This window comes from Alexandromys fortis, unplaced genomic scaffold (genome assembly GCF_014885135.2).
Source record: "Alexandromys fortis isolate MF-2015 unplaced genomic scaffold, M_Fortis_MF-2015_v1.1 scaffold_73, whole genome shotgun sequence".
In the NCBI taxonomy this organism is placed as follows: domain Eukaryota; kingdom Metazoa; phylum Chordata; class Mammalia; order Rodentia; family Cricetidae; genus Alexandromys; species Alexandromys fortis.
The window spans coordinates 8,242,723-8,258,315 of NW_026067959.1; the positions used below are offsets into that span (position 1 = coordinate 8,242,723).

General features: G+C 36.7%; 1 protein-coding gene across 1 annotated transcript in view; it reads left to right on the forward strand.

Moving 5' to 3' along the window:
* The window catches only part of Fgf10 (fibroblast growth factor 10), a 76,240-nt gene extending 62,267 nt beyond the window's left edge, over positions 1-13,973 (forward strand). The window contains exons 2-3 of the mRNA XM_050152794.1: positions 6,509-6,612; positions 11,151-13,973. Coding sequence (XP_050008751.1) covers positions 6,509-6,612; positions 11,151-11,348 — 302 coding nt within the window. The 3' untranslated portion in view covers positions 11,349-13,973. The remainder of the gene's footprint in view (positions 1-6,508; positions 6,613-11,150) is intronic.
* Positions 13,974-15,593: the final 1,620 nt, after the last annotated feature.

Genomic DNA, 15,593 nt, shown 5'->3' on the forward strand with positions numbered 1-15,593 from the left:
TCTAGGAAAAGCATTATTTCTTCAACCTGGGTTGAAAGTCTGGTGATAAAATGAATATCCATTGCACTGAACCATCATCATAGACATAAGCAAAGCTTTAAGGGCAACATATAGGCCTTTAATCCTGTCTGTAAATACAAATAATCACTTCAGAATGTCAATAGTCTCCCAAGTTTCCGTTAACATTTCTACAGTCTTAGAAGAAAAAAATCTGGTAATATTATCTTTAATAAGTTATTTATTTTTATTTCATGTGTATATGTGTTTCATATGCATGGATGTATGTACACCATGTATGTGTCTGGTGCCCATGGAAACCAGAAGAAGGGATTTGGTCCCTCTGGCCCTCTTCAAGAGCAGTGCATGCTTTTAATCACTGAGCTGTTCTCTAACCTCTTTAATAATAATATTATTTCAAATCTTTAAAAAGCTGAGAAAAGAAATGATACGTATACAGCACACATATATCCCAAATTCATGTTTTGACAGTTGTGTGAATGTCGTGAATCCCACACCTGCTATACAGAAGAAAATCCCCTTCTATCCACATCTATCAGAAGCTTTCGCAGGGGACGTTAACTGCTGCCGTCATTTGTGTCTCTTCCTGTTGTGGTTCTGCTTCTCTACACATGTTTTTGCCATGACTTTCATGCATCAAAGCTGCTGCCTGCCTCTGAGTTGTAATGTATAGAGCAGTGGGTGGTCCTTGTGCTAGCAGAGCCAAAATTGACTGAAAATCAAATGCTGGAAAATCTAATTCCAGGGATCCAGCCTAGACCTACAGAGGAAAAAAAAAAAGAAAAAAAGAAAAACCAACCAACCCATATTTCAACGCGTCTTCCAGATGGTTGCTAGGCAGGTTTGGGTTTGGGAACCACTGGAGTAGATTAGATAACTTGACGCCTCTGACTGAGCTGACAGGACATAGATTTAATGGCCCCCTCTCTAAAAGGCCACATAACCTAGTGAGCGACGGGCAATTAGTTCCAATTTACAAATAATACTAATACTAAGACTCTGGGATTGCAACTGGCTTACCTGCATCAATAACTACCCAGCATCAGAGATGGAAAGCTGACCTCCTCCACTGTTTCACAGCTACTACAGATCCACTCCCTACACACTAAGCACCTTTCCAAATTTCATGACCAAAAACGGGATCCTGAAATTCCCTTTAAACTACGTGGTGAGTAGAAAAATTAACTAAGGGAATAAGAAGCTAATCAAAAACAAATAAATACAATTAATATTACCAATATTATATTATTCTAGCTATACTGATCGTAACAATTACTTAGCCATTCTTTCAAAAGAAACCAAGCTAAATTGTCAAATTAACCACATGCACTATTTCAGACAGGTCAAAAATGTGTTCTCATTGTTATTGTTGGGAGACACATTTTAGAGTGTTCACACCCTAGTATTACAGATATGACTCCAAGACAAATGGTATTTTATTTTCATTACAACCCAGACAGGTTTAAACTGGCTGTACACTCACAGACACTAACATACCTTGCTTCTCTCCTTAAGTAGATCTCCTTTAGTAATCCTTTTTGATCTTCTTTTTTTTGTATGGAATATTTTGTTGACATGTAACATCCATTTTTTGGTAATTTTTTTACTCTATAGTCTCTGAGACATTTTAATATCATGTGATTATCAAAAGGAAAATAAAAACAAGTAGAAAGAAAGCAACACTGGATAAGGACTTCAGATGTTCTGATAGTCACAGTAAGGAAAGAAGCAAACTGAGCTCAACTCTAAAACAAACGCAACTGCATACCACGTAAAGAATACAGGTTTGTTGAACTCACTGTTCCAGATGAGCAAAAGTTCATCATCAAGTTCTGGACATCTGGTAAACCCTTCTTGTGGCAACAATACAGCAGACAGCATCACATGTTGGGGAAAAACAAGTTAGTTCAAGTCTCTCTGTTAATTTAGCCACGAATGTCAACATACATATATACCTCACTCTTGTAATTCTACCTAAGGCTTTGGTATATTACTAAATAAAAGTTTTATTAGTAAAGCCCAACAATATAGAAAGAACAGAGAAACTTTGAGTCCAAGCATCAAATCAATGATACGCAAAATAATAAATGTCCACTAACTTATAATAAGTAATTTCTCCAAGACTATTTTTGTATGTAAAAGACATGTTTAAGTCTGATATATCTTGTTAGATTAATCGGAAATTTCCATTATATATAAAAGTAGATGACACAAGAGGATCCTTTATTACAGCCTTATCTTGCTACATTACTGTTTTTATTGAATTTAAAGGAGCTGGAGAGATGGTTCAGTGAATAAATACAGTTAGATATGTTATCCTGTTATCTTCTGTTGTCTCAAAATCAATATTGCATAAATCAAGGCTCCTACATTAAAAATAACCTTTCAATATCATTTCAAAACTTCTCTACTTATATTAACCAATAGTTGAAGATTACTTAAAAGCAACAAAAACTTTCACATTTATAATAATTTACCTATAACTGATATCAAATTCATCTTATAATTCATTAACATTTCTTTATTTTGTTTTCCTTACTTTTATATTCATTTTAATGAAAATATTAATGCATGATTTCACAAGCATAACTGTGATCAAAAACAAACAAAAATTAGAGATTTCAGAAATGCCCAATTTTGCTTTGCACAGTCATTGATTCTTTTTTTTTTTTTTGCTGTTCAATGACTATGTATCAAGTGTATATAATAAGCACAACTGTGGTTATTATGATTCCTTAAAGAAGATGAATTATAAAAGATATGAGACCCAAAATAGGAATTCTTAGGAAATGAAGTGCATAGCCATGCAGAGTGTCTCACAATACTGAGTGGGATTACCTAAGCCCTGATATATATAGTTTAAAAGTGATGGCTACCCAAGATGTTTTCCCATGTTAGCATACAATAGATCAGTTGAGGACTCTACAACTCATGTGGGAAACGGAGAGATTTAACTTTAAAAGTTTAAATTCTAATACCATTATCCTGACCATGTTATAGTTCAACATATTGATTAAAATTATATTACAATTGTCCCCAGACTTGACAGTAGATGTCTTTACCACTGAATCATCACGTTAGCTTTCACAAGCTTTTTAGCAACATTTAATTTTTGAGATAATTATAGCATTATACAAGATGCAAGAAATGCAGAGAGATGCCATATACTCTTTACTCATTCTTTAGCACCATGTCTTCCAACTGGCATTGCATTTTATGTCAAAGTGGACACATATAGCTATTGATCTAATGAACCACAAAAAAGTTCTGGAGTTTCCTTTCAAAAATAATTTGAATAAGAAAACCTGATAATTTTCAGCACATACTAAACACTGCAGAAATTACATATGAAGAAGCAGGGATGCCCTGCAGGCTTGGTTCCTCACACAGAAGTATCCATATTCAATGATGTTTGCAATAAATAAGTCCAGCACTTGCCTATGACCTACAAAGCTTCCAAATTATGATTATGATTATGATTATGATTTAGTGATCTGTACTACAACCAAAGCTTATTTTTAGAACTCTAAGGGGTATTAAATAACCTAAGTTTTTTCTTTTCCTATCTTAAAAGTATAGTAGACCTCTTTTGTAGAGATAGGCAGACTTATTCTGATACAAACCCCGAGCAGTACACATTCATGGTAGAGCATCATGTGATGACCCTTAATTGAAAAAAATGCTTAAAAGTAAATATTTTGCATTCTTACTCAAACTAGCTGTAAAGTAAAAAAAAGATGCTTGATCAATCCTTTAAATACTGAGTTCTAATTTGTGGTAAAACTCAAGGAATTTAAATGTGTCTTAGTAAACCTGGTGTATGCCACAAATTCTCCGAAATAACTAGCCAAGGATTTGGCGATATTCATATCATGTTGTTCCCTTGTCTTTGTCTCATTACTAAGGCTCCCCCTACTTTTCTCCATCACAAAATTTTGCTTTATTATTTGTTAAAACATTCTTCCTGCCCCCCTTTTCTATCAATTTCCTGTCTGAGTAGAGATACATGTGGCCGATCCCACAGTTTACTGATACTGTACACTTTATTTCTGCAGGCACATCAGCTCAAATGCCACCAGAATATTACTTCCTGTCTAGTTGGTATCTTTTCCTTGTCACAAAGGTGATTAACTTTATTCACCCTCTGAAACTTGGAAGTTTTCCCATTGTGGCACACCTACATCGTTGTGACGATAGCATGGTGTCATTTAGTAAGAGTTTCTAAAGAATCATATTGCTAACTGGTTCCTACAGAATCCCCCTCTCGGAAAGGGAAAGATGGAGAAATGAAGATATTCAGAGGTGGGGGAAAGGAAGTGTGAATGCCCTGGGACTGGGTGTATATAACCATCGTGATGGACCTAAAAATCACCTGTGTGCGAGCTATATAACTTTATCTTCCATAGTCTAATCTACAATTGACAAGAAGAATGACAATACCTCCTTGGGGAACAGTTACAAAACTTAAACAAACTGCAAGAGAATACTTTTTTAAATAAGCAAATGAATATGTGGGTGCATGCCCCAAGGGCAGTAACCAGCATAGAGTAAGACATACTGATGGCATAAGCCTTGCCCCAAACAGACCTCCTAGATGTCCTTGGTTTGTGTTAGCAAGCACAGTGAGATGCCATGTTAGTGAAGATTATGCTGTGTGAAATCAAATATTTCCTTGACACATCGATAGAGGTTTTGCTTCATGTTATCTAGTGGAAGTCTCTTTTTATGTCAGCTCTGCTGTCAGAAAAGTCTGGCATTACTACCAGCTTCTGGGCAGACTAAGCTGGGAAAGAATAGGAGAGAAACCATTCATGTCCCTTAGAGGGGACAAAATCTGAGAACACACTTTATATACTCATTGAAGATGTTGTTTGTCATCTTAGGTGATAGACAATGCATGGTAATTATGATTTCCTTCCACATCAACTGGCTAAGACAATGGGGAGTTTGTCTGATCTATGGAAAAGTTCCGTAGTCTCTTGAAGAAGTTTAAAAATTCAGGGGAAAAATGCCTCTCATAATAACTAGAGTTTTGACCTTTAGGCAGATACTAATAACTTTGTGCATATAATCTTGTTTGCCTTCACAGCAAGATTCTGAGAGAAATATTGTTATGTTGCCCAATTTTCAAATGACAGGGAGACATAGAATGGTTTAATATCTTCTGGGGTCATTTTCCTACAGATGCTGAGCTGGGAGTCAAGTACATAGATCCTAACTCCCGATACCACATTCTCCTCACTGTGCTGTTCATCCAGCCTGAGCAAGCTCTGTTAAAAATAATCAAATGAGTTTTCGTTTGAGGTAGTCTTGGGTGGAAATGGCTGGGCTTTTTGCATTCTATATCAAATGCTTTTCCCACACCTGCTTACAAACTTTTCTGAGGATATCATCTTTACATAAACCAAACCAAACACCTGTTCCTGGAGGAAATGCCCTTGTTTGTTAATCACTGCTTCCCTCTGCTTCCCTTTCTTTCTCAAAACAGAGAAAAAGCCCTTAATGTGGAGCATTGTATCTGTATGGTAAGGTTGGACAGATGCTGAGGCAAGTCTCCCTATGCCTCAGCACGTCAACACATTGGTCAAAAATGAATTTATCAGTTAAACGCAGCCAAGGGATTTAGTTTATCTAAATGTGCTACAAAAAAAATAGTTTGCCATTGTTTTTACAGATTGAGGTAAGTCTGACATATCACTGACATATGCTGTGGATTTAATTTAATACCACAGTACAGATGTGGGCTCTGATAAGTTTTTGTGAAATCTAGGCTAAGATGAGTAGAGGAGTTTCAATATTTATGGGGTTGAAGATGCAGAGGTTGCAAAGGAAGCATTTTAATTAAAACAACATTTGCCTGTATATGCTCAGAGTGAAAACGAAAAGGAAACCTCCCAAAGTCTTACTACTGGCTTCCTGTATTCACTGGGGTTTTCAATCTATTCACACAGTGTTGTCTGAGTTTTCTGTCCTGCCCTGTTCCCGCAGTCATTAAGTCCCAAAGAAATCACACAGAGGTCTACATTAGTTGTAAACTGATTGGCGCATTAGCTTAGGCTTCTTATTAACTCTTATAACTTATATTAGCCTATTATTCTAGTATATTATTCTAGTATATGTTAGCCACATGGCTCAGTACCTTTTTCATCGAGGCTGTCACATCTTGCTTCTTCTGTGCCTGGGCTAGTACTGTGTCTTCTTCCCAGAATTCTCCTGTTCTCATTGACCCACCTCTACTTCCTGTCTGGTTGTCCTGCCTATACTTCCTGCCTGGTTACGGCCAATCAGCATTTATTTAAAACATAATTGACAAAATACAGACAATTGTCCACACCAACACAGTTTTGGCTCAGTTTGGCTACCCCACTATTTGCCTTTTGCTTTGCAATACTACAAAATGTACCTTTTCATTTGTTTTTGGTTGTTTTACCTTCTCCCACCTAAGCACAGATGACTCTTTACAGCTTGCCTCTGTAATTATGTGTTTTAGGTATCCTAGAGATAACATCAGTGGAAATCGGAGTTGTTGCCGTCAAAGCCATTAACAGCAACTATTACTTAGCCATGAACAAGAAGGGGAAACTCTATGGCTCAGTAAGTAGCTGGCTTTCGTTTTCAAAACACATTTCACTAAGTTAGCACCAGAGACTTGAATGGTTTCCAGGAGGAGATAATGAATGTCCTTGTGGTCATTCCATCATTAATAACCAGATTCACAGTGAGAGGGGCTGGGTCACCAGCATCTCACAGGCCAGCAAAGCATCTTGTTCAGCTCAATAATCCCATAGTTCTTGGCCCATGAGTCTATTACTGGCATTTGTGAATGTGCAGAACTGCAAGTCAATAAGACTTTCTCTCAAGTGAACGAATTAGCGTGGGGACTGGAGACAACTTGGAGAAGAATTGCTTAAATCAAAAACCTTGGGTGGAATGGAACCTCATATACTATGAGTGTCTGCCACAGCTGAAGAAAAAACTAGGGCACAGATGTTCCGTGGTCTTGTTAAAATCATAAATGGAGAAACATATTAAGAGACTCATGATTTTTTCCAAGTTATTCAATGAACCCTAGAATTGCACTTACCTAGGAAATAGTCATTAATTCTAACTATGCATGAATATTACAGATATTATGTGAAGACTTAATTGCCATTTGAAGGATAGCACAAGAAGGACAGGTGATGATGATGGATTATGTTTCGTAGTCTTAATCCTAAAACTCTACCAAAAAAATACTAAATGATTTTAAATTTTTCTGAATTCCACTCTAGAAGAGAATATGGAATATAGCTATATAAAATTTTAATTACATTTTTTGAGGATATATATATAATATCAATGGGCCAAGATAAAGTATTTGACACAGTTATTTTAAATAATCTCATGTATTTCTAGCCAGATAGTGTGCACTTTTACATTTTTCACAGCATTGAAAAGAATTTAACTTTAAATTCACTTTTTTGATTAACATAAGTGTTGTTGGTGGTTCTTATACCTAAGTAAGCCTCAAAATCAATGTGAGGCATTGTTAAAAGACATAATAATGCAGCCAAGGCAGGCCTAGACTCTCTGATTCAGAGTCTAAGATAAGGTCCAGGAATTTACACATTCAACGTGGAGCCAAGCACTGCCCATGCTTCTGGTTCAATTCTGAGAATTGAGAAGCAGAAGTCTAGAAATGGCCTAGTTTGGTCTTTTATTCATATCAGGTCTACTGTTAAGTGACAAGCCAGTCATACCAGAATGAATACGTGAAGTATGAGGTCTACAGGAATTTTAATTCAATTTCTTCATCGCATATTATTCTAAAAGGAGCCTAAAAAGCAACAGAACATTTTTTAAAATAGCTCCATTTAGGGCTGTAAATTTGTACCACTTTTGCAAAAATATTGTTTTTGCTTTTTTTCCCCATTAAACATGTTTGAGGACCTGCCAGATAGTCCAGCAAATCTGACAACCTGGGCTCAATCTCCAGAACTCAACTGATAGGAGAGAGTTGACTCCCACAAGTTGTCTTCTGGCTTCCACATGTGTGACCCAATATGTACATATATACACACATACAGACATTTAAAAAAGAAAGAAAAAGAAACAAAGAAATAAAAAAAAATCACCATCATCACCACCACCACCACCACCACCACCACCACCAAACAAAATAAATCTGCTTATAAGTTTTCTTTTAAAAACATTATGTCATAGGCAAGGAGAGATGATAGGTCAGCATTTAAGAGAAGTTGCTGCTCTTGCAGAGGACCCAAGTGATGGCTCACAACCTTAGGTAACTCCTGTTTCAGTGAATATAATATTCTGCTAACCTCCTCAGTTGCCAGGCATGCAAAAAGTAGAGAGAAAAACACTCAGGCTACTTCTTTTAAAATATATTTATTAATTCTTTAAGAATTTCATACAATGTATTTTTAGCATATTCGTCATCAGATCCTTCCCCTATCTTTATCAAGATATACTTTTACCTCTTTATCCTTTTCTGTGCACAATTAATAAAAACTCAGAAAGAGAAATTGGGTTCAACCTGAAGATCCGAAAAAGCAAAGCACACAACTACTGACTCTTACCTTGACCTCAATCCAAAATGGCAATCCTGCCTTCAGGAATCCCAGAATTCTAAAAGGTGTGCCAACCTGCCAGTCAAGAGATCTGTCTTTAGGGATTTTAGATTTAGGGGGGGCAGTCTGATACTCTCTATTTAGCAAAATGGTAGTAGTAGGTTCATTCCTGTGGCCTGTAAACCCCCAACCATGAATTCTTGGCCAGATTTATAGCACAGGGCATGCGTTTTCTACTGTGAGTTGGGCTTTATATCTAATCAGAAAGTGGTGGTTATTCCCATAATATTTGTACCACGGCATTTCTTGTCACACCAGTCATTACTACAATTCACAAGGTTCACAGACCTAGGAGACTACTAATAGGTTTTCCTCATCAGCCTGCATCATACCTTTCAGTGTGAAGGCTAGCCAGCAGGGAGAAATGAATTAGTACAAACTATTTTTCTTAAACATTAGTAGTCATGCTTTGCCTGTGTCTCATGAATGTCTAGGCCATCCTTCAGAGAATATAGCTATGGCACATCATACTTACATCCCAAAGGTCAAAATATCTGGGATGAAAAGGCTGACTCAGACACACTCATTTAAAAAAAAATATCAAGGCACACTTCTTTTTTTAAAAAAAAAACGTTTTCTTAAAATTCATTATGGCAAGAAAAAAAAAATAAGCATCTCCAAATGAAATTACCGGAAAGAGTCCCGGTCTTCCTTTGAGTAGAGTTGTTACATTTGTTTAGTCTCTGTGTATCTGTGTGCATGAGAGGGCAGGTACATACCCCAATGCCCTGTGTAGAGGTCAAAGGACAACTTGAAAGAGTTGGTTCTCTCTTTCCACCGTATGGTTCCTGGGGATGGAACTCAGGTCATTTAGTCTTCAAGGCAAGAGTCTTAAGCACTGAACTGTGTTATTGGCCTTGTGCCTGACTCTTTAAATTGCATACCCTTTTAATAAGTGCAAAAGCATCCATTTGCTTGAAATCCATATTTTAGACAGATGGATAAGTATAAAAATTAAATAAGTTCATAAAATATTTAATTTTCTAGTGAATACTTTTTCATTTATTGTAAGAATTATCTTTGATAATTTTTTTTCATTTCAATCCTATCACCATGTGAATTTTACATTTACAGATGAGAAACACATGCTACTACTTAATTCCAGGAAACAGAAAAATAAATGAATAATATCAATGTAAATATGCAATGTGTCATTATTATGTTCTGAATTATTACCTATACCACTAAAACATGAAAATTTATAAACCATAATTTTTAACTTGGGGCCTGGATCAATGGCTCCGTGATAAGACTGCTTCCTGATTTTGCAGAGGACCAGGGTTCAGTTACCAGCACCCACCTGGTGGTTCACAAACCCAAGTTTCAGGAGACCAGATGCCCTCATTTGACCCAAGTGGGTTCTGGCTGGAATATAGTATACTCAAACTAATACAGGTTCACATAACTATACATACATTTTAAAGTTAATAAATTCTTCAAAAATTAGAAAACACAAAAATTCCTGAGGTGAAATAAATTACGCAATTGAAGCCTCCATCAAAATGTGCCCACAATACCTTTATGGTACATGAAGGGATTAGAACCCAAAAACTATTTGTCATTAGTTTCTTTATTACTCTATTTTGTATCAAGAGCACAGGGATATTTCTTTAGATTTTCATGTCTGTTAATAATTTCAGAATAAGACACTGAATTTGGGAAGCAGATGAGAAAAAAATCTTGACCCATTAAAACTCCCTAAAGCCACGTGGACACTTCCTTGGTACAATGTAAAAATAATGTAGGCATAGATGGATATCCCAGTGAGAGCATCTGAATGCATTTTCAATTACTATGTTCATAATTATGTTGACATGGCAAAACAAGGCATCTCGCATAGCTAAGACTGGCCTGAAACTCATTGTGTAGCTTTACTTCTGATCCACTTGGCTCTATATGCTTAGTGTTTGGATTATAGTTATAGGCCACCATGTCTAGTATATGGAGTACTAGCCAGGGTCTCATGCATTCTGTGTAAGAACTCTGCTAGGCGAGCCACATTCCCAATCCCCAAAGAAAGCATTTTCTATATCTTAGCTTTAAAATATTTTTGGGGTTGACCTTTATAGATAATGTTTGTAAATGTGATAAGCCCAAATCTCTGGAGATTCTGTTTTTCCCATAGGTCCTACATTGAACACTAGCAAAGACAATACTATAATACTGTCCTCATAAATATTGTTGATGTGGTATCTACTTTCTGATAACCATTCTGGGCACTTAAACCATGCTATAGTCAAAGCACATCATTTTATTAAAGGGCCAGAAAATGTGGCTGTGGTTCTGTGGTTATTAATCAAAGATGAGTCATGTGTTTTCACACACAGAATCTGTTTTGTTGTTAGAAATTTTGACTCTTCTGTTGTTGACATTTTATAAGAAGTGAGCATTATGTAAAAATGGCAGCTATAAACAGGACTATTCTCTGTAACTCATTACATGGTTTATATCCCATGAAGTCAAGTATCAACACCATACCAATAAATAACTGTTTTTTCTTTGCAGAAAGAATTTAACAACGACTGTAAGCTGAAAGAGAGGATAGAGGAAAATGGATACAACACCTATGCATCCTTTAACTGGCAGCACAATGGCAGGCAAATGTATGTAGCATTGAATGGAAAAGGAGCTCCCAGGAGAGGACAAAAAACACGAAGGAAAAACACCTCTGCTCATTTCCTCCCAATGGTGGTCCACTCATAGAAGAAGGCACCATTGGTGGATGCAATACAACCAAAGACTCTTTGACCAGGAAGAGTTAGAGTTGGTATCCTCACAGAAGACTGTAGAGTAAAAGGCAAAGGCATATCACAGAGTTCAACCTGCTTAAAGGAAGGAAGGCTTTGGAGTCTTTGGTACTCACTGCTGACATATGAAGTTCTTTTCATTAGCTCTGTGTCATGCCTTATACCCAAGGTAGAGGCAAATCAAATGGAATGGAAGTTATCCCCAAGTGAACAACACTGTGGGCTGGGTTTTGTTTGTTTGTTTGTTTGTTTAAGTTTTTGCTTTTGGACTTCGGAGATAGAACTTAAAGGACATGGAACAATCCGTCGAATGATCTTTGGGAAAGTTATTTATGGAATATGAACACATATCAAAGACTTTCATTGCTCATTCAAGCCTGATGAATCAATGAGCAGGAAGACACGCAAGCATTTACTGGAAAGCACTTGGGTCATATCAATGTGCACAACCAAAGGAGCTTTGGGTGTGGCACCAGGGAAGAATTGGATCAGATTTACAAATATAAGCATATTAGTGTGAAACTGTTCTAACAATACAAATAGTATGGTATGCTTGTGCATTCTGCCTTCATCCTTTACTATTTCTTTCTAAGTTATTTATTTAATAGGATGTTAAATATCTTTTGGGGTTTTAAAGAGTATCCTCAGCGCTGCCCTCTGATTTGCCTTCTCATTTTTTTTTTTAATTTTGGCGTCCTATGCATGACCATGACAAAGTGTTTTAAGAACTTGGTAAACACTTCAGAAACAGGAGATGAGATCAAGGGAGCAGCACAAGGGCCCTATGTGCTATCAGTTGACTTCATTTACACTTCTGCAGTAAGAACCATCAGTGATGACTATAGCAGAGTTCTGCTGTAGCTTGAGGAATAGATATGTGTCATCATTTGCCAACACGTGTCAGTTCTGAGGCTTCCTTACTTAAAAACATATAAGGCCAAGCGAATTCTCTTTCATTGCCTTATTTTATCTCCATAAGTATACTAAAGCAAAGGAAATGAATTATTAGAGTTTAGCCTAACCTTGTTTTTTTGTTTGTTTGCTTTTTGTTTTCTTTTTTTGTTTTTTTCTGATGATGGTTCACTATAGGTCACAGTCACAAATGACGGAAAGGTTATCTAAATCCCACAGAATGCTTCTCCCCAAAAGGAACCAAAAAGCAATTTGGTATGACGTACAACTCTCCCAGGGGCTAAAACTGAGCAAATATATCCTGGTATATGTGTAACCATATACTGAAACCTGTTCAAGCTGTATGATCTAGTCTTTACAAAACCAAATAAAGCTTGTTTTCTGTACATTTAAAGTGTTCTAGAAGATTCCATAATATAACCACATCAAAATTCATTTTCTTAGAGCAGGTATAGAAAGCAGTACGTAAGTGTACAACTCACTGTCACTTTGTATTTCACTAAATAAACACATAAGCCTTATTTGCAGTGTCTGTAATGATTTAAACATGTAAAAAACATTATTTGTTCTAAATATTTTTTATTTTTTGGTTTTTCGAGACAGGGTTTCTCTGTGGTTTTGGAGCCTGTCCTGGAACTAGCTCTTGTAGACCAGGCTGGTCTCGAACTCACAGAGATCTGCCTGCCTCTGCCTCCCAAGTGCTGGGATTAAAGGCGTGCGCCACCACCACCCGGCTGTTCTAAATATTTTAAAGGATAATTCTAAGTCTATATTGATGCTGCAGTTTTATCTTCTTATTTCTTGTTTTGGGAAGATCTGTTCATTTTTTATTGTCTGGATACAGTATTTTGGTACAAACAAAAGACTAAGCAAGCATTCTTTTTACTAATAATTTAACCTCTACAACGGCTGGTGATTTGTGGACCTTTTGCCAGTGCAAATCAATTACTTAAAATATTGAGTTAAAAGCTAATCAGTTATTTAAAAATCCACTTTGTTGAGAATGATCTAATTCCACAAAAGTTATACTTTGTGATTTCTTTGTAAAGCGTTAGTTCAAGAGAAGTGCACAGAGTCACAGTGCTTATGTTTATGGGTATTGCTGCATTTCATGGTATTTTTCATTCAGCTTGTTTTGTGACAAATGGGATTTTAAAAATGTATGCTTTTTTTGTGGTTGGATTCTGTATGTTAACATTTAATTGGTAACTGGGTCTGAGAGCTCTAATGTAATGCATTCCTAGAAAAACTAGGTGTCTCTCTTTTTCTTTTATTTTAAAATAATAATTATACCTGACACATGAACACAGACCACCCACAACCAAAATTAAATGTTTGGGGAGACAAACTATAGTATTCAATGACCAGAGTAACAGCAAATAGGGCAGACGTTGGATTCTTATTTCACATTGCCATTTAGATTACTAAAGAGACTACGTGTAAACAGTCATCATTATAGTACTCAAGACATTAAACAGCTTCTAGCAAAATGTATCAAAGCTTGCAAAGTCCAAAAATAGAAAACATCTTTCCCCCCTTCCCCACGCTACACCGTTCTCTGTATACAAGTTAACAGAGATAAATACAGAAACAATTCAATAAGGAGCGAGGATTTTTCCTCATTAAAAAAAAAAAAAATACCGCGTCTTTGTTTGATAATAGCAGTCCCTTTTACAACTACTGAAAGAAATGAAGTTCAGTCCTGAATGTTGTGTGTTAAAGAAAAAAAAAAAAAGTATCACGATTTTGGGAGCTGTGCCTCGGTGGGAAGTGTGGGCACTGGTCCACCACGCTAGAGCGTGTCAGTCACAGACACAAGGCCATGTGGGCTGCCAGTGTTGGCACTAAGGTTCCTTGATAGAGAATCACTCCTTCCTTCTACCCAACCCCCAAAAGGCTGAACAGTGTATATTATGTTACATTTAAATAAAGGCAATAAAAGGCTGGGAAAAGAAAAGAAAAATACTGTCCTTGGTTTTGTTTTTTTTTTTTTTTCTTTTTTCTTTTTATTAGCCTACACTCTACCTGGTAATGAGAGAATCTTCGAGCTTGTGTGCATGGCAGGATGTGGTTAAATGCCCCACAGCTCCAAACAACAACAACAGAAAAAAAAATTACTCAAACATTTGTAAGGTTTCTTTAATGTTTTACATGTGTGAGCCGGCTATCCTTACCCTAATAACAACCAAATGCTTTCAGTTTGCCTAACCATTCAGGTCCACCGAGTTTACACAGTGGATAAAGAAGGATGAATTGAAAACCAGGATGGCTTGTGCAGCAACGAAAGGCTTTTGGAGGAAAGCCAGGAGCTGCAAAATCAGACTTCCAGGGGATGGAATAGACCAATGCATTTGATTTGAAAAGTAGGCAGGAATTAAAAAAAAAACATAATAATGCAAGTTGATACCAGGGTCCAAGTGAGTTTGTAGACATATTTCCAGTTTGGAGCAGTAGTTTTGTGTGGCACACTTCTAAGACTTAGAATGCTGCTAATTCTTGGTTTGAGTAGTCAATAATGTAAACGACATGTTTCATATCAGGAAGTTGCTAGCCCTAAGTTTGTTTAAATAAAGATATATGTACAGGAAGTTAGACTATTTAAGAGATAATGGTCTGCACTTTAGAACAACACACATGGATGTAAGAAATCCTGTGTCAAGAGCTCTGTCTACCTTGACAGATGACACCTCTGCAGTTCAAACTAAGGTATGAAAACGATTTATCTTGGAAGGGTGCTGGGGACAACATCAGAACTCTTCCAGAACTGGGAAATGAAGCTCTATTCACTTGTTCGCCTCCTTCAGCCTCTCTCAACTGATTGGCGGTAGGTAGATAGCTACGGAGGCTTGCTTCCAAATTGTTCCTTTCCAACTCCAAAACCCCAGATTTTCTTTTCTTAAGACGAAAAATAGAAACAGCCTAGGCATGACTCTGACCACTCTGTTTTGGGAAGTTATCAATCCACTTCAGGTGCAGGGGACTAGCGTGTCAAGGAATTGAGGCGCTGGGAAGGAGCAGTCTTCATTCATGTGACCACGAAGAGAAAGGACAGAGTTGTTAGAAGTTCAGAGGCAAGCATGAAAATTAGCCACGAAACTGAAGAGGAAAAGTAGAAGGACAATAAGAAAAAGTAACCAATTCAGTGATAGGCAGGTACGAAGTTAAGGGTGCTTAAAATAAACTATATTTTTAATCAATTCCAATCATTTGCCACTTGTTTTTCCAAAGGAGAAAGACCTAAAGGTCTTTCTCTTTCGTGCAGTTGTTAAATGAAAGTAATATGTGTGTT